At 38.2% G+C, this 20,673-nt stretch overlaps 3 protein-coding genes across 3 annotated transcripts in view; all 3 read right to left on the bottom strand.

Moving 5' to 3' along the window:
- Nucleotides 1-404: 404 nt before the first annotated feature.
- Nucleotides 405-8,154, bottom strand: KLHL41 (kelch like family member 41). Its single transcript, XM_063162079.1, has 6 exons — nt 6,940-8,154; nt 4,121-4,278; nt 3,922-4,029; nt 2,922-3,107; nt 2,286-2,432; nt 405-1,463 (listed from the first exon to the last, which is right to left on the bottom strand). The coding sequence occupies exons 1-6, from the start codon at nt 8,047-8,049 to the stop codon at nt 1,352-1,354; spliced, it is 1,821 nt and encodes a 606-aa protein (XP_063018149.1). The 5' UTR covers nt 8,050-8,154; the 3' UTR covers nt 405-1,351.
- A 678-nt stretch (nt 8,155-8,832) lies between these two features.
- Nucleotides 8,833-19,537, bottom strand: BBS5 (Bardet-Biedl syndrome 5). Its single transcript, XM_063162081.1, has 12 exons — nt 19,430-19,537; nt 18,209-18,291; nt 17,330-17,395; nt 16,457-16,506; nt 15,803-15,930; nt 14,785-14,920; nt 13,692-13,787; nt 13,127-13,189; nt 12,306-12,440; nt 12,111-12,194; nt 10,372-10,395; nt 8,833-10,257 (listed from the first exon to the last, which is right to left on the bottom strand). The coding sequence occupies exons 1-12, from the start codon at nt 19,489-19,491 to the stop codon at nt 10,156-10,158; spliced, it is 1,029 nt and encodes a 342-aa protein (XP_063018151.1). The 5' UTR covers nt 19,492-19,537; the 3' UTR covers nt 8,833-10,155.
- Nucleotides 19,538-20,277: 740 nt separating this feature from the next.
- The window catches only part of LOC134421017 (collagen alpha-1(XXVIII) chain-like), a 33,687-nt gene continuing 33,291 nt past the window's right edge, over nt 20,278-20,673 (bottom strand). Inside the window, exon 36 of the mRNA XM_063161397.1 lies at nt 20,278-20,336. Within this exon, the coding sequence (XP_063017467.1) occupies nt 20,278-20,336 (59 nt within the window). The remainder of the gene's footprint in view (nt 20,337-20,673) is intronic.

Here is a 20,673-nt window from a genome sequence, read left to right as displayed (position 1 = left end):
CTGCAGATTTGGGTACTAAAGGGAAGATGCCCCCCAGATAAAGTACTACTGGTCGGTAACATACTGAAATGAATATGATGGCTGTGCCTCTGCATTTGTTTACTTCTGTCTCATAGGAGGGCAATGCAAAAGGTCATGTGAGAGCTGGCATTGCTGTTCAATCAGGTGTGGTGGCCTTCTTTTCCAATTTAGATTTAAATTTATGAAATCCTTTAGATTGATGACAGCCTCTTTATGCAATGGAGAAATCCTTTGAAGAGCTACTCGACAAAAAAAGTAAGCTCTGAAGAAGAAGAAAACTGAGTGCTTTATTTTGGGCAAAGGCTGTACTAAGAGATCTGTGTCCTGTCAGTATGATAGTGATGATGAGCAAATCACTAAAAAAGGACGCCATCAAGTGATACTTTTATAGTTTTAAAAACGAAGTTTAATTGTTAAAAGTTTCAACATCAAAATGCATCAACTCTATAGTAAATGAAAAAGTCCTCCCTGGCACAGGTATTTGCTAAAGATAGCTCTTTTAGGACTTTTTCATGAATGCTTGCTATTGACCTCAGATCTCTGAGAAAACTTTCCATAAAATATTTGCTTTGGAAATAAATATAAAAGCATTAAAAAAGTGGAAAACCCTTGTTATCAGAAGTCTAAACACAGTAGGTAAAACAGTAGAGCTACTAACCTTATGAACTTCTCTCTCTACCCTCTCCTCTGTCTACTAGTATAGTTTTGTCTGAAACTGGCATTTATTAGGCCACATAATATTAAGCCACTTTTGTTTAAAACATTCCTTTCAATTCCAAGCTAAATTATTTTTTGAGGTCTGGGATGAGAATATTTCCAAGATATCGCTGAAGAGTGAAGGATTTACATACATTACTAAAAGGGGAAATCTGGCCTTACAAACAGCCAGTTAGAATAAAATTAGCTACCTATTAGTTGTATTTAACTTAACAAGTAATTCATGCACATTGTTTGGAGGACAAACCACCAATAACTGGATTGTATTGAGTGCAAGGAAGGCGAACTAGCGTTGTTTGCTGTTTGCTCTACAATGAACATTGTTTGCTGTTTCACAGGGTGGAAAATTGAGTTCTTGCCAAAATCTTAATCTAATCAACATTAATTATAACCCTTTAGAAATTTAAACACCTTTAGAAATTTAAAAAATTCTGTGGTTGCTGGTTAGCTAGAAAGTATTTTAAGAACTGGACAGACAAATGAAATATTTAACAGTTCCCAGTATGACTAGTATGCTGCTATAAAACTGTACAATTTGGGGACATTTTCATGCAACAAAACCAGAAGAGCCTGTCAGAACTCCTTCACCATATCACATCTTCCAGCATTTTGTTTACAGTTTGGATAACTTGAAGAGGTTTAAGCGTGTGGCCAGGCAGGAGGCTCCAGTAGCATATCGGATCTCTTTCAGTATGCCAACCCATTCTTTCTTCTCATCATCATACCTGCATTTTAAAAGAAGTTAGAAAATAGCTTCTTTAAATTTGAGTTTGATGCTTCAGCACACATATATGAAAAGGAGGATAGTGCACCTGTTGCAAAGGCTTGTAGCAACTGTGTGCTCAAGGGTGCCAAGAAAGGCTGCTTTTGTCCTCTACTCCAGAACAGAAAGATGTTCTTGCACACAAGCTATTCTTTTCCTGGTCCCTAAAGCTTGTTGCTGACCTGTGTCATGCTTTAAAAAAGCTTCCCCCTTAAGCATCCCTTCTGAATTTCTTCAGATTCTTGCACATAAAGTTGGAGGGTTTTCCTTCCTATTCCCAACTAAAGCTTCTGAATTTACACAGGCAACTGAGAGTTGCAGCACAGATATGATGTCTCATCACTGCTGCTGTGATTAGATCAAAAAACCCCAGGAGATAGGGACTTCTCATTCTCTTGGAACATTACTCATTTGACCATCAACATATCAGTATGTACAGGCCTCTGTATATACATCCTTTTCTGCATCACAGTGCCACCAAAGAATGTTTTTATTGGCAATGCTAAAAATGCCAAGAGATGGCAATTTACTCTTCTAAAGAAGCTGAAGATCGTGACTTGGACTGGTCAAATCATTAGTAGGTGGAAGTAGTCATTAGATCCAGGTCTCATGATTATTTGTTACTTTCTGACAAAGTTTTGTATCTGTCAACAAATGCTTTACAGCTTGTGCTATGGATCATTGTCAGAGTCAAACAGAAAAATAGCATTAGCCTCCAGCGTCTACAAACCTCAATTTTAGACAAGACCTTTGACCAGGAAAGAGTGACTAAAATGAAACTTACTTCCATATGTCAGTGACTTCACTAGGTGCAAATTCTTTAGATTCAAGCTGAATCATTGCAAAGCCTCCAATAGCATACAAAGCTCCACTTAAAGTGACTAAACTAATGGAACTTCTCTCTTGGGGAAATTCAGGCATTATCTCCCATCTAAGGATCAAAAGAAAAAGTCAAGTTAAACACATAAGAAATACTGTAAACTGAATGCACTAAAACTTCTCTGAGCAACAAATTCAGGTACCAAGACCATGGTTTAATAAAACGAAAAAATTCTGAGATCTATCAGCAGTACGTTCTGGTGTCTCCATGCCCTCAGGGCCTTCTGTAGCTCTTAAATTACACAATTACACTGTTAAGACATCTCTTCTCAGGGACAACTTCTTACAGATTCCCTGATTGCTCAGTAATATGCTTCATACAAAATGGCATTAGCATAATAACTGGAATGTGTGCAGGTGCAGGAAAAACATCTACAGACCTGCTCTGTAAGCTGCTGCTGTTGTTGCTGAACATGTGACTGCAGACCAAATGTCTCAGTGGGAGTATAAGTACCTGAACAGCTTGGAGACTCTTACCTAGGGCTCCTAAAAGCCTAGATGATAAAACACTTGATTAAAGTAGCTTGAATATTGCACTCACTTATTGGTGGTCAGATCAAAAGCTTCAACAGATGCAGTAAGGCCTTCCTCAGTGACACCACCTGCAATGACAATCTTGCCCTTATGGATGGCTGTTCCAAACATCGAGCGAGGCACTTTCATTGGAGCCAGGTCTCTCCAGTCTCCTTTCTTGGGATTGTACACAAATAATCTATTAGTGCATTTCCTGGGGAGCAAAAAGAAAATTGGTGATCATTTCTAATGAACTTTTGACTTGTTCCAAGTAGATCTAATTGAGGTAGACTGTATAGGTTTATCTATACCACCTCTTTCCTATCCTGGACAATCCTTTGTTGTATCTAATCCTTGCAATGTCTACAAAGCATTACTCATCCACAGGGCTAAAGCAAATGTGGTTTACATTACACAAGGCAGCCATTTCACTGTACTTTTGTACTACAACGTCCTTTCCCACCATATTGTATCCAGATGGATTTGTGGAGGAATATATACCAAAGGTTATGTAAAGGAAAGTTTATGATGAAGTTTTGGTGGATATTAGAAACTTTTATCTTAAATATCTCCGATAAAACACTTAAAAATTATCACCCCCTGTTCAGTGTGAGTGAAAACTTCTATTTTCCTAATGTCATACCCAATAAAGTATGACAGGTATCACAGGCAAGAAAATTGGAAAAACAGACTCTAAATCCAGGGCACCTAGGTATTTCTATCTGAAAGGAAAGAGTACTTTCAGTGAAGGTCCCCATAGCTATGTATAACTAATTTGTCTGCAGTGTAAGTAAAATTTGCCTTGGAAATAAGTATGGTTATTAAAACTGCAAGTTGGATTACAATTTATATGTAATTTACCTTATCACCAAAAAATAGATCCTCCATACCATAATGTATGCCAGACTATTAGCAACCTTATACCAGAGATGCAGGAAAGGGAAAACCTAATTTCTGAGTGTGAGACATATTATTTAGTAAGGACTAAGAGGATAATGTTATTGTCATAAAAAGACTTAGAAACTCACTTGTCATCAGTTTTTCCACCAAGACAATATATCAGTCCATTGTTTGAGATAGTTGCATGGCCATATACTTTGATGGGCAGTTTTTTGATCTCACCCCATTTCATTGCCCTGGAACAAGAAGATCACTGTTAGGTTTTTTCAACTAACAATGAGCCATCTACATATGTCCTCAGAGTGCATAATTAAATTTGGCACATACACAGGGTCATAGCACAGTACTGAATCTAGCGACTCCTCGGTGCGAAGGTCCTTGCCTGCTATGACATAGATCTTGTTGTCTGACTCTCCCAGCCCGAAGAGACACCTGGCTGACGGCAGTGGAGGAAGGGCAACCCACTCTCCAGCAATGCTATCCAGCTGAAAGAGCATCAGAACAGCAAGGGTTAGGAAAGGCCAAGAGTAAAAATCCACACAATGAATACTGTTCCACAGAATTTATCTATTGGCACTCAGTGTCTCAACAGCAAATCTGCTTGCCTGAACAACCTGCCCTTCCCTCAGTGCGGCTAATGAATGATGTCCCCTACCCATCCATGCTTATTTGTGCTGAGATCTAGCAGAGTCAATGCCATACAACTCTCTTTGTGTCTGCTCACCCTCACTGTTTCCTTGCCTCTTTATTAAGCTCTTCTTCCTTACACAAAGGTCCCTCACTCTCGGTTCCCTATCATGTTGGAAAGAAACATGATCTTCCTGCCCGAGGGAGCAGCCACTCCTGCAGGTGCACACCTGTGTTTAGCTGGTTGTGCTCATCGCTACAGTGACGTGCCAGACATCCTTACACAGTTCTTACTGATCAGGAGACATCACATGGCAAAGGGCACAGATGTTTCTTTTGCAATCCTTAGGGCAACAGATGTGTGTTCCATCACAAATACCCTCAAGAGTTTGTGAGATCTCTGAAGATGCAAAAACCACTCTTAAGCAAAATAGGAACACACTGAGCTCCCTCAGCAATAATATTAATGTCTTTTCTACTGTATTACTCTCAGGGCTCTCTCAATTAATTAACATCCAGTATACTGAAAACACCTAAGGAAAAGCAGAAGACAGCAGCAGGAGGACAGATGGCAAAATAAACCAGGATTTTCCTAGAACTGTGGTGCTTATTTTTTGTTTTGATCTGAGAACTTGTGATTGAACCTGAATTACCTCTAACATTGAAAAAGAACTATTTTTTCAGACCTACTGTTATAGATTTGCTGGACATTGGTATAGGAAGGGAGGGTAAGATAAGAGTTTGTGTGGGTGTAAAGGCATTTGATAGAAAGTAAAAGAAAGTTCAGTCAAAATAAAGTTCAGAATTTAGCTTGGTGACATTCTTCTTCCAGGAGTACGTTCCACAGTCAAGGTTTCCATGCTAAGTGCATCTCCTGAATTTGACAGACCACTCCTGTTGGACAGAAAGTTTTATTGCAACAGTGAAATGTAGTTTGTGGACATGGATTTGCCCAGTAGCTGGATCTGGGTAGGGGAATGAGAAGATCACAGAGATCACAGCTTACTCCCTACGTCTTCAAGATGACATATTTACTGCTGATAGGGCATCACCTTGTCATGCATTTTCGAGCCAGTGGCAGCCCTGTTTTCTCCCAGGTTGCAAGCTACCAAATGCAATGCTTCATTGGTGGAAAAAGGAAGATCAGCAAGTGAGAATTGGTTTGGCACTGTATTAATATTTTGGAGAGAAGAACAATCACATGGGTAATGCAGACAAGTACTGTAACTTTAGGGAATAGCAGCAGTAAGCAAGCTTAAAGATGACAAGCAAACAAAGATGATTTCAAGAAATGGATGTCGACATTTAAAGTAGAATTTTGAAAACTCCATCTATTTTTAGTATAGGTCTTGAGGTTTAGTTTCTCAGAGGTCCCTTTCTAGTAGCCTGAGACTTATTCAGTTCTGGACTAAATACACATTACTTCATCAACGTGTTATTTCTATTGGAAGAATATTTTTGTAACAAGTTTTTCCCTTCGGTGATTAGTGTTTTACACCTACATAAGGAAATGAAACAGTGTTAGTCCCTCCCCTACAAACTAAGACTTCCCTCTCATGCATGTAACAAATGTCTGAAACCAAGTCTTTTATTGTGTGAACTGAGTGAGCCATACTCCTATAAACAATATTTGCATTTTTTAATATCTGAAGGCTTCAAAATTTTATCACTGCTTATTACTGTGCTTTATTTCATATTTAAACAGGACTTACTTTTACTCTTTTAGGCCAGTGTGCCTAAAGAGAGGACGTAGCCAGCAGCATATTGCATAATTCAGCACAAAATAGTTTAAATATACACCAAAGCATGTAGCTAAAAACACAACAGACTAAGTTTATGGTATAAGCATGGCAAACTGCATTTTTGCTAATTTTCCTGAAATATATTGTGGAGTTAGAGTTAGCACTAATCAGCCTTGTATTATAGATTTACAAAGATACACAATTACATTCGGTTGAAACATGGTATTTAGTGTACTGACACTGACAGTTTGCCAAGGAAAAAACCTTCTGCCTCTAAATTACATATTTATATGGCCCTTAGGCTTTCAAATGTAGATATGACAAAAAGGACTTCTGAAATTTTAGTAGTAGCAGAAATTGCACTTAAAATACACACATTACTGCTGTCATGAAAGTGTTTCAGACGCAAAAAAGAAAGACATCAAATCTAAACCAGCTAAAGTACTCCAACTTTCATCAGAGTTAACAAAAATACACAGAGTATTTTACAAAAGTATTATTAGACTTAAATTTAGACATCTGTACAATGAAAAATCTGAGCCTTAATGAAAAGCAGTACCTAGACAGAATATACTAATCTTTTTAATATTTTCTGAGATCTCACCAGCAGTTAATCTTTAAAAAGAAGATGCAAGGCCCTCAGTTTCATTTCTGTCTCTGAGACAAAAATAACTCTCTCTAGATACTTCTCTCCATCACCATACAAAGACACTCAGAACACTTTTCAGTAACCCTCATAAGCACCTATTATTATACCCACAAATATAAAGCTTGTACCTGGAAGAAGTATGACTGGAAAGGCTGATCCTTGTTCTCCTCTTCTACATAGAGTCCTCCAACAATATAGACCTGATTTTGTTTGGTGACTATACTGGAATGATTTCTGGGAATCTGTTCTGCAAGAGCTGCCAGGTAACATTCATTTTCAAGAGGATCATAAGCTACTGCAGCAGTGTCATTAACCAGAAGAATCAGGTCTTTGACGAACATGCCATGCCTGGGAAGGTCATTTAGGTAGCCAGGCAGTAAATCTTCATCTCCTACATCGCCATTCACCTCCCCTTTGGTTGACTTCTCTGTGCTTTTGCTAGAGTCAGGCAGTTTTCCAGCAAAAGCATCCTTAATAATCTTAACTTTTTTCTGAAGGTCTGAGTTGCTTTTAATTATATCATCCTTCTCAACCTGTTCTTTGAAATATTTTTCTGGCATTAGACGAAAACGTATGCAGTCAAAAATTTCCCCCAGGCTCTTTACTCTGTTCTCCTTGTCTGTTCGGACCCATCTCATTACTGCTTCAAATACCAGTTCTTCCTTCTCTACGTTTAAACTGTCAGGTGAAATAACTGAGATAAGTTCATGAGGGGCAAGCTGCATGAAGTCCTCTTCTTTGCAGATCTGCACAAAATGATCTGAAATAAAATCACGGGCAGAAAATGCAAGTCTGGGGCAGTCAAGCAGAACACCTAACCGAAGGATGGCCAGACAGTTACCAACAGCAAGCCTCTTCTGAAGGTAGGACACACACACAGTGAATACAGAAGGGATCTGGAAGCGGCTGGCCAAAGCAAAAATATCTTGCACATTAGAATCATTAAGATCAATACTTGCTGAATAAAGGTATTTGACAATCATATCCAGGATGTTGGGGTCAACATTATCTAGAACTACTTCCTTCTTTTTCTCTTCATTTTGCTCAGATAAGAAATACTCACGAAAATAAGGGCTACATGCCGACAGAATCAATCTGTGGCAAGGCAGGCTTCTGTCACCAGCTTTTAGAGAGCAATCTACAAACTTTTTCTCTTCAAGGAGTTCTTTGAGGCCATCCTGAAGGAGGGTGGATTGGTAAAGTCTGAGCTCTTCAGTGAGTTCCCTTTGGGAATCCATTTCGCAAACACTTGGGAAAGGGGAGGGAGTAGAAAGCTTTAGCTGTTGTCTGCCCAAGGGTTTGTCTGTAAAAAAGGCAGACCAATGTGCTTTTTGCCCTGCTTGAAGCCTCTGCAATTTAATCTCACTAGCTAAATATAGGTACATACTCTTACAGGTCGGAATTTGGGATGGACCGTTTGGAAAAACAGAGTTGCTCTTGCAGCTGTCAAAGACTGAAAGAAGCAACTGTTGCTCTTAGTCACTATGGTCAGGTTTTGCCATCATTCTCCACATTGAATCAGTAAGATTATGTGCAATGTAATAAATTATTTGACATGAGTAAGGACAGCAGAATCTGACCCTCAGTGAGACAGCTATGAGCAAGACTGCACAGATATATGTTACTAAGTATTCTGAAATAGAAATATTATTAATCGAGTAGTCAGATTTAACTACTGCTCACTTTTTCAGAGTTGCTTAATACAGCTCATAGCTGCAGTCATAAAGATACTAAAAAAACTCTATAACTTTGTATTGATCGCTCTTGTTCTAAGATTATTTTTATACACAACCATATCACATATACAATTTCTTCAGAGATTAAGGCTTTGAAATTTTTGGCTGCTTTTTAATATCCATTTGGTTTTAAACCAAACACTACTGTTTAGACATAAAATATGTGTTATTTCAGGTAAAGTTTTGCTTTCCAAAATAATTCAAATTGAAGTCTCCACCCATATGTTAAAATGTTCTTTGAACGTAATGGAAACGGGATCAAAATACAACTACTTGAATGCAAGATTTACAACAATATATAATAATATCAAAGTTTATTGAAGTAATGACTGCTTTTCAATATAGGCTGTATTTCATTAAAGTATATACTTTGAAAGATTTTCTACAAACACCAGTATTACATTCGCACCACAGTTACTTTAACAGTCAGCTGCTGAAACAACAGCTGAGACGACAGCTCATTTGACTTCTTCCATTTATAGAAAACAGCACAGAGGTTTTATCTCACTAGAAAACGTAACAGCTGTGTCTTCCTTTAAACAATAAATGACTCATTAACACATAACATCATAAAAGGTCTAATGACTCACAGAAGCTATTTGCATGTGCCCTGTTTTCTACATCATTGCTTTAAAAAGTGCTCTGGCAAAAACAAACAAACATACAAACAACAACTGTATGAGGATCTCTGGATTACAATTAAAACTTGGAATAATACATGCTGAACATTTAGCAAAACTATGAGATATGAAAGCTATTATTTGGAACAGAATTGCTTTTGCTTAAAGCTAACAATAACACAGCCAATATGCCTACGTACAAAATGTTCCCTGTACAATGGTATTTCTGTGTTGCAAATCATTTAACAAGTTATGGAAATGTAATTCAAACAATCATTATGGGAAAGTACATCACTCTGTATAAATACATGAATACTTGAAATTGAGCATCAAACTGCATACCTCACCCTGCCCTGTCTCAGGCAGTGGTCTCCACGTTCAGAAAAAGAGGAGGCTTCTTTTTCTGACATAGTGTTGTGTAAAAAGGCAAGCAGTGCCTGGTCCTGGCAGCCAAAGGGCAACACATAAACACAGAAGCCATGAAGTTATAAAAAAAATGGTCGCTACCTGCCATAAAATGGTATCTGAAACAGCATGGCCGAATTTGCACTGTCAGGGGAGGGAGACAGAGGGCAATGCTGAAAACAGCAGAGGTTCCAAGTGTGTCAATGGCACTGCCACGCCATTTGGAGGTGGTGTGGAGGGACCCCCAGGCGTTCCCCCCCTGGCAGAGGGAATGTGCAGGTCCGTGCAGCGGGACCGAGGGGCCTGCAGGGGGCAGCGCTTCCCGCAGCAGCCTCAGAGGGGCTCTCCTCCCACTGCTTACACAGGCAACACAGGAAATGCACACCTCTTAAGCATACAAGGTTTTTGAGTAACCTTTCTTTTATGACATAGCCTGAGGGCCTATTATATAATATTTACCTGCTCTTTAACTTTGGCATGTTCTTTCTCTGCTACTCCGATATTTCTAAATTATCGTCTACAGATCTAAATCCAGCAAGAACAGAGTTTCTCCCTGCTTAAGAAACAAACGTGCCAATCTAAATCAGGTCATTACTTCCCAGAGTCCCTGGAGTGTGAATCCATCCTTCAGCTTCTCTATTGCAAGTCCCAGTTCTTCTGAAAACACAGGCTCCCGGTCATGTTGCTTTTTGAATACATGACATATGAGAGAAAATAAAATAAAGCAGAAAGCACTTTTTAATTTCATTATCCCATTTTATCAACAGCAATTTGATAGTATGAAGAAGTATCTCCTTACCTTGTTTTCATCAGCAAAGTAAGCCTGCAAAGGAAAACAAAAAAGAACTGTGAAAACAAGAGTCTAAAAACCACATCTGCTAATAATTCCTTGGGTTCAAAACTGTATTGAGTAGGTCTTCCACAAGAATCCAGTCTACATGGGTTTTACTTCTATGTTAAAATAATTTACAAAAGGCTTCTAACAAGATTTTCTGTTTTGGATTATAGACTAGATACCACTACATTATGGTATTTTTCATTACCTTTGAAATTTCCATCATAATAAAGAAAGACTTATGGCAACATTTTTGTATTACATTTGTTACACTGACAAACACTTAATAGGGAATATTAATATGAAGACAAACTGACAGCATCCTGGTATTTTTTTGCCTCATGTGCAGCAGCTTTTACTATTCAACATCAAAAACTAGCTTAAGATGTATAATATCAAAGTTCAGTTGACATTATACTCAATCTAAGAAAAGAACATAGAGTAATAGAACAACTCCATAAACAGAGACATGGGAAAGAGATACCATCTTTCTTATTCTGTGTGGGTGGAAATTAAGGCTCAAACTTTTAGGGATATCAGATCTCCAAAAATATCCACACTCTAGAAATCTCTGGACCTGCAGGTTCTAGATGTTATTTCCAAAAATGAGCCCAGTCTTGCTTCAGCTGCCCCTGTGGACAGGTGAGGGGCAGCAAAGAAAGCACATTCCTGTGGCATCAAGTATTGTAGAATATTGGTGTGTAGCTGCTCCTTGGGTCCTGGGCAACCTGAGTCTCTACAGCAACAAACTTCTAACCATTTTCAGCTTCCAGTTTTTGTTTGAGAATATACAAAGCACAGTTATTTAGTTCAGGTGATAAAGGCACCAACAAAGCAAATGAGAAGGTATGTCTTCAACTATGCTGAAGATTGAATAAAAATATGCAAAAATGAAAAAAAGTAAGCCAAAAAGCTAGGAAAGAGGGAAAGGAAAAAACAAGAGCCTATCTGTGTTAGCAAAAGGCTGCAAAATTAAAAGGAGTGGAAATAACACTCATGCTAGGCCTGTTAATTTATCAAATTTCAGAGACTGGTCAATGCATCAAGGCTAACACTTGAAAACATGTGCCATCTACCCTTGCAGTCAATCATGAAACCAAGTGTTACTGGGTTGCACATCAGCTTTGGAAATTTTTTGAAAGAAGGTCAATCAAGCAACCTAATGCATTTTAAACTAAATTTTCCCAAAATACTGGGAGACATAATAATGTAAAATTATTGCTGCCTTTCTAAAAATATTCCAAGTTTGAATCTTAGATGAATGTTGAGCATACAGATATCACCATCTGCTTTAAGAGAAGGTGAATTATTGTTTCAATATAATGTATCTGATTATATTGTACTGCTGATTTTCAAGCCATTCCCGATTTTAATGTGTTGAGGAACTACAAACAACAATTCTTTTGAATATCTACTAATATTTCTTTTGAATAATATTTGAATAATAGCTTGTTCTTAAAGAACAAACTATTCAAATATTATTCATATTAAGAATATATATCAAGAATTAATTAAGAATTCATATACAGAATAAATTCCTGTAATAATCAGGATGTTTAATAAAAGGCATGTAGATGTGTTTTAAATATAGAAAGTACAGTTGCACTTATCTTTAACAGAGGATTACAGCTGTACATTGCTTAAATCTGAATAACCAAACAAGAATGATTCTATTTTTCTGGGTTTTTTGTGGAGCCCCTTACCACAAAAGCATCTGTATGTTCATCAGCTTCTATTTCCACATCATCTGGAACCTGCTCCACTGTTAGGTCTTCAAGGGGTTGAGGCTGCAAATTGTAATATTGTAGTAAGTAAATTCACGTATCTAATATATTTAATATATTTTTATAATTGTTAACACAGTATTGTATGCATTTTACAATAAATAAATGGAGTACCTTTTCTTCCATTTCATAATCCACTCCAAATATAGGATTAGCTGAATAAACTTTGTGAAGCGAATTTATTTCTTTCACTGCCTCCTGTAGTTTCTCTACAGGGTCTATTTTAAAACCAAGTACATATCCTCCACTCTACATAACAGAGAAAAAAGACAACATCTGTTTATTAGTCTTACTTTTTAAACAATTTTTTCTCCTTGATAGTGATTTCCAGTTAAATGACAGAAATTTTCAGCATGCTGAGAAAATTGAATCACGGGTGAAATAACACAATGACAATGCTTCTCTATGAGGTAAATAAACTTTTAACCATTAGCCCGTTATATAAAAGGGGAACAAACTCCTTATACAGAAAACCACAAGCAAACAAGGGTGGGACAAATTCAGAAGTGATATTAATGATTTATTCCCAGCTATTCAGCAAATGCTGAGTCTCTTAGGTCCTGATGCTGTTATTAAAGAACCTTTCAGATACACAGAAATAATGAAAAAGATTTAAAAGAGTGGTCTTAATTAAGTAGAGAATTAATTAGATCCCAAAGATAATCTGTCAGAAGACAGTGTATTTGACAGTTATAAGCTAGTTATGCTGGCCTATTGTGGCTTTGCTTAGAGAAACTGTAACTCCCAATAACCATATTGACCATAACATACACTTAAAGCAGTGCACAGAACTTTCTTAGTTTTCAAAAGGCCACACAGAAGAAATGCTCTATGTAACTTAAAAGTAGACCCATGACATCTCAAAATTAAAGAAATACTGTATATATGTATAATAAAAATGTAATCAATAGAAAAAGGATATTAAAGCTTCTTACCTGCTGAGAACTCTCTATCACAAGAGCCAAGCCAAACTTTGAGTCTCTCATTTTTATTGAACGCTAATGAAAAAGAGGTATAACGCTGTTAAAAACTTTGTAATTACTGGGTAAAAATCTCATTTCAGTTTCTTTTTTACAGTGTAATAATTACAATTACTGGCTCTGGAAGCTTGGCTACCAGCATTCCCTCCCATTTACCATTACAAATCTGAACCCCTGAAACCTCAGGGAAAAGTGTTTTATTAGAAATGGTAACAGTGGTAACAGTAAATTTCTAAACATCAAGTTCACAGATCATGAATCCCAGTGTATGTGGCATGAAGCATCAGAGTAAATATTAAAAAGTTCGAAATACAAGCCATTTTCACCACCTGTACCTGCCCAGGAAATCCTCCAACTAATCTGGACAGAAAAGAAAATATACCCTGTGGCTGATGCTGGAAAAACTAAGTTCCTCTCTGAATGAGAGATATGAAATAAAATTTTGGTAACCTGGGAGTTTTAACCAAAGACTTGAATATATGCTGTTTCATTTTGAAAATGGTTGTTGTAAGATACTTACAATTTGTAGATATGGTATGCTGACATTAAAGCTGTCATTCATATTTGCATGCCAAACTATTCTCACATTAGTAATAAAAAATGTTCCCAAATTTCCCTATTAAAGAAAAGTTATGTTAGGATTGCTTTAAGGACAGAGCTTTCTCCCCCAAACATGATGATTACTGCTATCCATTTACATATAAGCAAGATACAGCTTCATATTTTATTCACTAAAAGCCCGATTCTTTCCTCCCAAACCCAGTTGAAATGTTTCTATTGATTGCAAGGGAAGAGGATCTTTAAAGGCTATGTGAATCTGAGTAAGGAAAATAGCTGTGAGCACCTACTACTGCAGCAAAGCTGGATCAAGTCATGAGCCCAGCCAAGCTCATGGGAATGAATACATGAAGCATCTGAGTGTTATTAACTGTACAGATCTGGAATTGGCAGAAAGCGTAAGTATAAAGGCATGTGGGTTAAACTTAGGTAATCAAGGAGACGTGTGCCAAGGGAATGTAGAGGAAAGAACTTTTTAGCTTGTCAGAGTGGATCATATTTCTATTCTGGACTAAAATTGCACAGACAGAAATATCAGCTCCTGTTTTGTTTCACTGCTCTGGGAAATGCTTGGAACTAGTGCCCTATAAAATAATAAATGCTTTCTATTTTTATCCTAAAGTTTTTCATTTTTTTAAGACATGGAATCCCTGCCAGTATTTTCAAATTTCAATAATCAAAAGACAACATAATCTTACTACTGCTTAGTCAAAGCTGCATATAAATATACAAATATTCAGCAGAACACTTCAGAAACATGATTTTCTTTCAGTATCATACAGAGCTTTAGACTCCTAAATATATCTTTTTAACAAAAATTGTAGATCTAGTCCCTTGCATATTAGCCAGGTCATGCAGACTTCAGGTTACCAAAAGGAGATTTTGTTGTAGTGAGTAGCAAATATATGGGATCAGTTTCTCTGCATGCATCAGCTGATGAACAGCATTAAGGGTAATTCCTTGGAGGTTACAAAACTACAGGAGTACAATTGCTAGACAAAAGCTGAAACATTTTAACTTTTCTGTAGTCAACATATTCTGATTCTTTACTATACCTGGTCACTTGATAAATTCCAAACTCCATTGACTTTATCATAGATTTGTTCTTGTGGTAACAATCTCAGTTGCTTGTTTTGAATCAATGCACTTCTCAGCTTCAGATCACGATACATTTTGGAAGTTTCATAAGCTCTGCAAAAAATATAAAATATGTATTAGTTTATACATAGTTCTGTTTTTCTACTATACTATCTTTACCTTTTGTTTCAGTACAGATATGACATGTATATTTTCAGCTTTTCTTATCACCACATTGCACAAAACTGAGAATATTATTACAAATTTTTCAACACAATTAAGTATATTCCAGCTTTCCTTAATGAAATTATGTTTAAACTTAAGGCAGGTTTTTGACAACCTTCTGATCTCCTGTAGTGTTCATGTCTATACTATTTTTTCCTTTTCCTTAAGATAGTCATCACCCAGCCTCTACTACAAAGCATAAGTTCTCTGGGTCCCATGGTACACACAGCATGGACAATAACAATCCTTTATTTTTCAGTGCCAGTTAAATCACAAACATCCAATACATATGTCAGTATTCCACAGCTCTTAAATAGACACCCATGGCAATATATTCTGCACACATTCATTCAGATGACTTGTCTTTAAATGGGAAGCATACAGTGTTTTGTAGTCAGTGAAGAGTTCGGACCAGGATTTAACTTTTCATTTCCTTTACATGGTCTGAAATTACAGGAAATTATTGCAGACAGAAATTATAGCTAGAAAATGCACACTCAAATTAGCTCCATTATACTCTTATTTGTTCAGATAGTTGATACACACAAAGTGTATAAATTGTGATCAATAACTAGTGAAATACACATTAATTTTCATTATGTGCAGCTATCTACTAAAATTTGTGATCACAGTCCTCCTTCCTTCCAGAGATTGTTCTCTTTAGGGAAAGTTTTCTGCATGTTGAACATGGACAGTCATATATTGTGTCTATCAGCAGTTGTAATCCCCCATATTTGAGGCCTTGATCAAACACTATTTTAAGTACACTACCTGTGCACAGCAATAACTGAAGTGAAAAGTCTGGGACTTCCAGGAACAACATTGGTAAATATGAACTCAAAGCGAGTATTGTTACATTTAGTCAATATATACAGAGCTTCTGTCTGCCCTCGTAATTTCTGTAAGGAAAAAACAAAATTTTACATTTTGGCAATACAGTACCTTGATTGTACAAATAATAAATAATCTTCAGATGTTGTCTAAGTTATTGTTTTAGACAGTGTTTATGGATGTGTAACCCTGATTCTACCATTAATCTACTGCTGTCTTCAACTGAACTTATTTTTCTTTTTGACCAACTAGCAGTTCCTCAACAGTAAAACTAATGCAGCCTGCCTGCTCTACATTTCCAGTATCATGACTGAAACTGTATTTTTGGTTCTGTTATCATACGGTTGCCCAGGAAATCTACATCATCTTCCTGCTAGTTCTTTGTGGCAGGTCAAACAAACAGCTTCACAGTTGCATGCAATTCCATTCAGGCTATGTATTTGAGAGCTCTCCACTTTTAAAACAAAACTTTCATTACTATTCTTTGCTGTTCTTGCAAGTAAACTTTCAGATTACTGTTGATACAGTGCAGTAAACATAAACAACTAGTTACAGCTTCTTTTATGATTTTTAAAAGTATTTTTTGGAACTTACTGAGTTGGCAGTTCTTGTAGTTATATTTATAACGCAGTTGTAACCGACAGCTTAAAAGTCAAGGGAGAAAAATACATTGTTTTGAGAACAAGAAAAATAACAGTCAAAATTACAAAGTATATTACTGAATTTTTTAGTGCAGCTTTGGATGCTATGTGTGAGAATTACACTTTGTGGTTAATATCTGGGTCCTCATCACAACCCTGAAGACTAATTTAAGCTAGAAAGGATCTTGGAAGGTTCTTTGGTCAAGCTCTTTTCAAATCAGGACCAATTCTGGCTGCTCAGTGTACTATCCAATCCAAGAAATATTTCCACAGAAGGGGATTGCACACTGAACACTGGAAATAATTTGTGCACAAAGGAACTGCTAATCCTGCCCCTGTTTCAGCACTTTAAATTAAATATAAGCAAAACTCTCACTGCTCGTACAGTTTTAACTCATACAGTTAAAATGAGAAACTTATCCAGAGTTTACAATACTAAAACTGGAAAGGAAGGTAATTGAGGGGAATAAATAGAGAAGTGCAGAATGTGAATAAGCAGGTGGCAACAAGAGCTACAAGTAAAGCAATGTATAATGAAGCTCAAACTTTTTTTCTAAAAATCCACATGAATCCCACATCAGCCAAATGAAAAACATGTCTGAAAAACTCTTCAACTTCTTTTCTGAGAAATTAACATAGCATATTGAATATTACTATTTTGCTATGAATTACCATGTCACTTCCAATATTATAAAGAGATTCGTTAGTAACAGTTTATTTCAGACTTTCCAGAGCAACACAGCTATACTTCAGCATTCCGTACTGAAATCAATACTTGGTGAAGGAACAGCAAGGCACCACAGAGGAAACAGAAGGTAATACTTACAGAGGTTGACTCTGGGCAATGATAGTGAGCGCCAAATGATCCGCAAATTTGTCACAAGCAGCTTGCCTGGAGACAAAGAGTGTAGCTATTTTTAATCTAAATAAATTCCATTAAATAAAATGTTCTGAAACAACAGGATATTCCTTCTCCTTGATGGGAAAAAGAAGAAAGCACAGGACACTCCACCGGAAAAATCACTAAACCACTAAATACTTAAAAGCTTAAAATGCTAGCAGAGAAAATCCAACAAGGAACAAATTAAACAATTTCGAATATATACCAGCATGCCTCAAAATCAAACCAAGAGCAGTTATTGATTCCAATCCAGATGCTTATAGCAAAAATGTAGACACAATTAGTGCAGAACTGCTCTGTGGAGGAGAAGGGGAAGGCAGTGAGTTAACTGTCACAGCAGTGTTCATGAAAAACCTCACCCCTTTGCCATATGCAAATTTATTCCATTCTGGACCCTGGAGAGCAGCACATCCAGCCCCCTTGAAGGGGCATCTCAGCATGCTGGCAGCTTCAGCCCCTGCCCACTATGTATTCCTTACTTCAGTAAGTTAATTCCTTACTTCAGATTCAGTTAAAAACAGGGTGGGACAAGCTAAGCATTAAAGAGGATTACAGCAGAACAGCACCACACTGTTTATAAATGGATTGTTCCTACAAGGCTTTCAATTCTAAGCAAATTCTGAGACAAGAATCACCTTCCTACAACTTTAAAAAAACATTCCAAGGCAGATCTGAGAAATAGGCAGGATCTCTTCTGTGCAACAGAGCACTGATACAGAGTTCAAGGGGAACCTGCCAGGGCTTTCATAAACCTACACAGGTTAAAGTGTAGAAAGTTTACAATTTGCCTGACTATGCAGTTACCTCTGTCTCCGTTGTTTCCTTTGGTATCTTCAACAGACTCTAAGCAGTCTATAAGGACCTCTCCAGGTCTCATTTTCATTTGTCTAAAAAAAAGGAAAAATAACTTATTTTCCAAAAATAAGGCCATTTTTATTTCTCTGTTTTGCTTTCCTCTATTTTCTGCTCAGTACATAATGCAATGAAAAATACACACATGCACACAAATCAACTTTACATATCTGAAATTATCACTACATTCACAGATGAAAAATATTAATATCTTTATGATTACCTTATAACAGTAAATAAATAAATAATTATGTAGCAAGTGTGACCATGAAAACTATACCCCAAAATAAGGACAAAGTGTGTGGAAATGGAGGAAAAAGCAAAAAAAAACCCCCACTTGCATTTACGTAATTTTTAGGGGACTGAGTTTATTGCCTCTTGATGTAGATTCGGGTCATAAGCAGTGGAGCTAGGCTCAGGAAAGAAGAGATTCCAGCAAAAGAAATATCAGATGTATAAGGATATGTGAAATGCTCTGCTAAATTTTCCACAAAGGGTGCGGTTTGACTTTTTGTTTGTTTGGCTTTTGGCTTTTTTTTGTGAGGTCTTCTATTTATTTGTTTGTATTATTATTTTGCTTTATTTAAGTGATCTAACCACTTAATTACGTAACAACCAATGCAGTGTGATTTTTTGCTGTACTTTAGTCGTATTGTCAAAAGCGGCCAAAACTCTCCATGTATGGCATGACAGAAACAAAATGTATTATTAAGACACGACTTTCGCGAAATACTGCCCAGCCGCCGCCCCGTTTGCCAAGCCCGGCTAACCATGAGTGCCACCGTCCCCGCAGACACACGCCTTCAGCTTGGTTGCACTTCTCAGTGCTAAAAAAGCTCAGCTGGGAAAAGTATACCCCCTTCCCTCAGGCCTCCAGTGTCCAATCTTTTGATTTGTTTTATTTTCTTTTTATAGATTGGAAACGGTGCATGGACCCCACCCAGCAAGCACTGACCGCCCCGGCCCGCCCGGCCAGGTGAAGCCGCCGTTGCCCCGCGGCCGCCACACCGGGGCGCTCCCGGCACACGCTGGGGCGCTCCCGCCGTGCACCGCGCCCACACCAGCGGTCGGCCTCAGCCGCGGAGGCAGCGCTCAGCCAGCCGCCGGTCGGCGCCGGGCGGGCCCGAGAGCGGCGCTGTGAGGGCAGGGCGGGGCCGGGACACGGACACTCACTGCGGGGAGATGTCGAAGCGGACATCCCTGTCCTCCCACAGCACGTCCAGCACCCCGCTCATGGCCGCCACTCGCCCCGACGAGTCCGCGCGCCGCCCTGGCAACGGCGTGGGGGGGGGGGGGGGGAGGGTGGGTGGAGTCTCGCGCCCCCGCGGCGCCCGGGATTGGCTGCGGCGCCGCACGCGGGCAGCGCGCGCGCGCTCGCGCCCGCCCTGGTTCCTCCCCGGCTCGGCTGAGGGGCTCCAAGGGAGCCTGAGGGACCCTGGCGTTCCCGGTAGTGCAGCCTTGAGCTCTGTGGATCTGTGGGGCCCAGTGTTTGTTTGGTGGTTTTGGGTTTATTTTGAAATAGATGAGATGTGTAATTTTTAATTTGGAATGTCTTGAAAGCTGTATCCAAATTTTAATTGCAGTGCCCTGCCACTTTACAATTTAAAAAAAACCCCAGGAAGCTGCAAATAAGATTCATAAGAAAAAAACTTGTCCTTTGCTAGTTCTTCCCCTAAAGCTTGTCCCTGGGTTGGCGAGGAGCCCGTTGCAGCCATCTGGAGATGGACACCAGCTGGATGAAATACAGCAGCGGGCGGGAAATGCCCCGACCTCCCTGTGGGCCCGTGACGAGAGGGGCTGAGGGTTCCGAGAGCACAAACGGGGAGGGTGTTTTAGTTGAGGCCAAACTCCGCTTTTTGTTGATATGCTTGATGTTACCATTTGCCCAGGGGGAAAAAAAAACCAAAGAAACCACACAAATCCAACTAAAAATGATCGATGAGTGCATAATCTGAGATGTTTGGCCTTGTTAAGGGCTGTGGCAGAAATCTGGTTATGAGAAGCACACGACACAGTGAATGTCATTTAGCTGTGAGGTAAGTTTTTAGTCCTGTAAATGAACCATCATCCATTTTCTGTCCTGGCAGTAAAACCAACAATGTTTTATTAGAAATAAGCTTTAAAGTATATTAAATAACAGGAAATTCAACATATACAAGCAGATATAAATGTAAAAAGTAATATCACAGTGGCAGACAATAAACTGTGCTGTTTAATGTTTTAAACATAAGTTTAAATAGTTAGGAAGATGAAAATATTAACATGCATTTAAAAATTAGACTTGGCTTTCAGACGAGAAACACATTGGAAGGACCATTTTAGACATGAACTAACCCAACACAGTAATGCCAGTTATTGGTATATTCACTCATAGAAATCTGTCAATGTGTTTTAACTGTAATTGTCATGGATCTTGG

This window comes from Melospiza melodia, chromosome 8 (assembly GCF_035770615.1).
Source record: "Melospiza melodia melodia isolate bMelMel2 chromosome 8, bMelMel2.pri, whole genome shotgun sequence".
Lineage (NCBI taxonomy): Eukaryota > Metazoa > Chordata > Aves > Passeriformes > Passerellidae > Melospiza > Melospiza melodia.
The sequence above is the reverse complement of the archived record's forward strand: the minus strand, read 5'-3'. Positions and strand labels throughout refer to the sequence as shown.

Coding starts and splice junctions, on each gene's coding strand:
- KLHL41 (XM_063162079.1), bottom strand. CDS start 8,049: ATGGATTCCCAAAGGGAACTCACTGAAGAGCTCAGACTTTACCAATCC. Junction 4,279..6,939: donor TCCAGTCATACTTCTTCCAG/GTACAAGCTTTA, acceptor ATGCTCTTTCAG/CTGGATAGCATTGCTGGAGA. Junction 4,030..4,120: donor GTACTGTGCTATGACCCTGT/GTATGTGCCAAA, acceptor TTCTTGTTCCAG/GGCAATGAAATGGGGTGAGA.
- BBS5 (XM_063162081.1), bottom strand. CDS start 19,491: ATGAGCGGGGTGCTGGACGTGCTGTGGGAGGACAGGGATGTCCGCTTC. Junction 17,396..18,208: donor AGGAAACAACGGAGACAGAG/GTAACTGCATAG, acceptor CTTTGTCTCCAG/GCAAGCTGCTTGTGACAAAT. Junction 10,258..10,371: donor ACTTTGCTGATGAAAACAAG/GTAAGGAGATAC, acceptor GTATTCAAAAAG/CAACATGACCGGGAGCCTGT.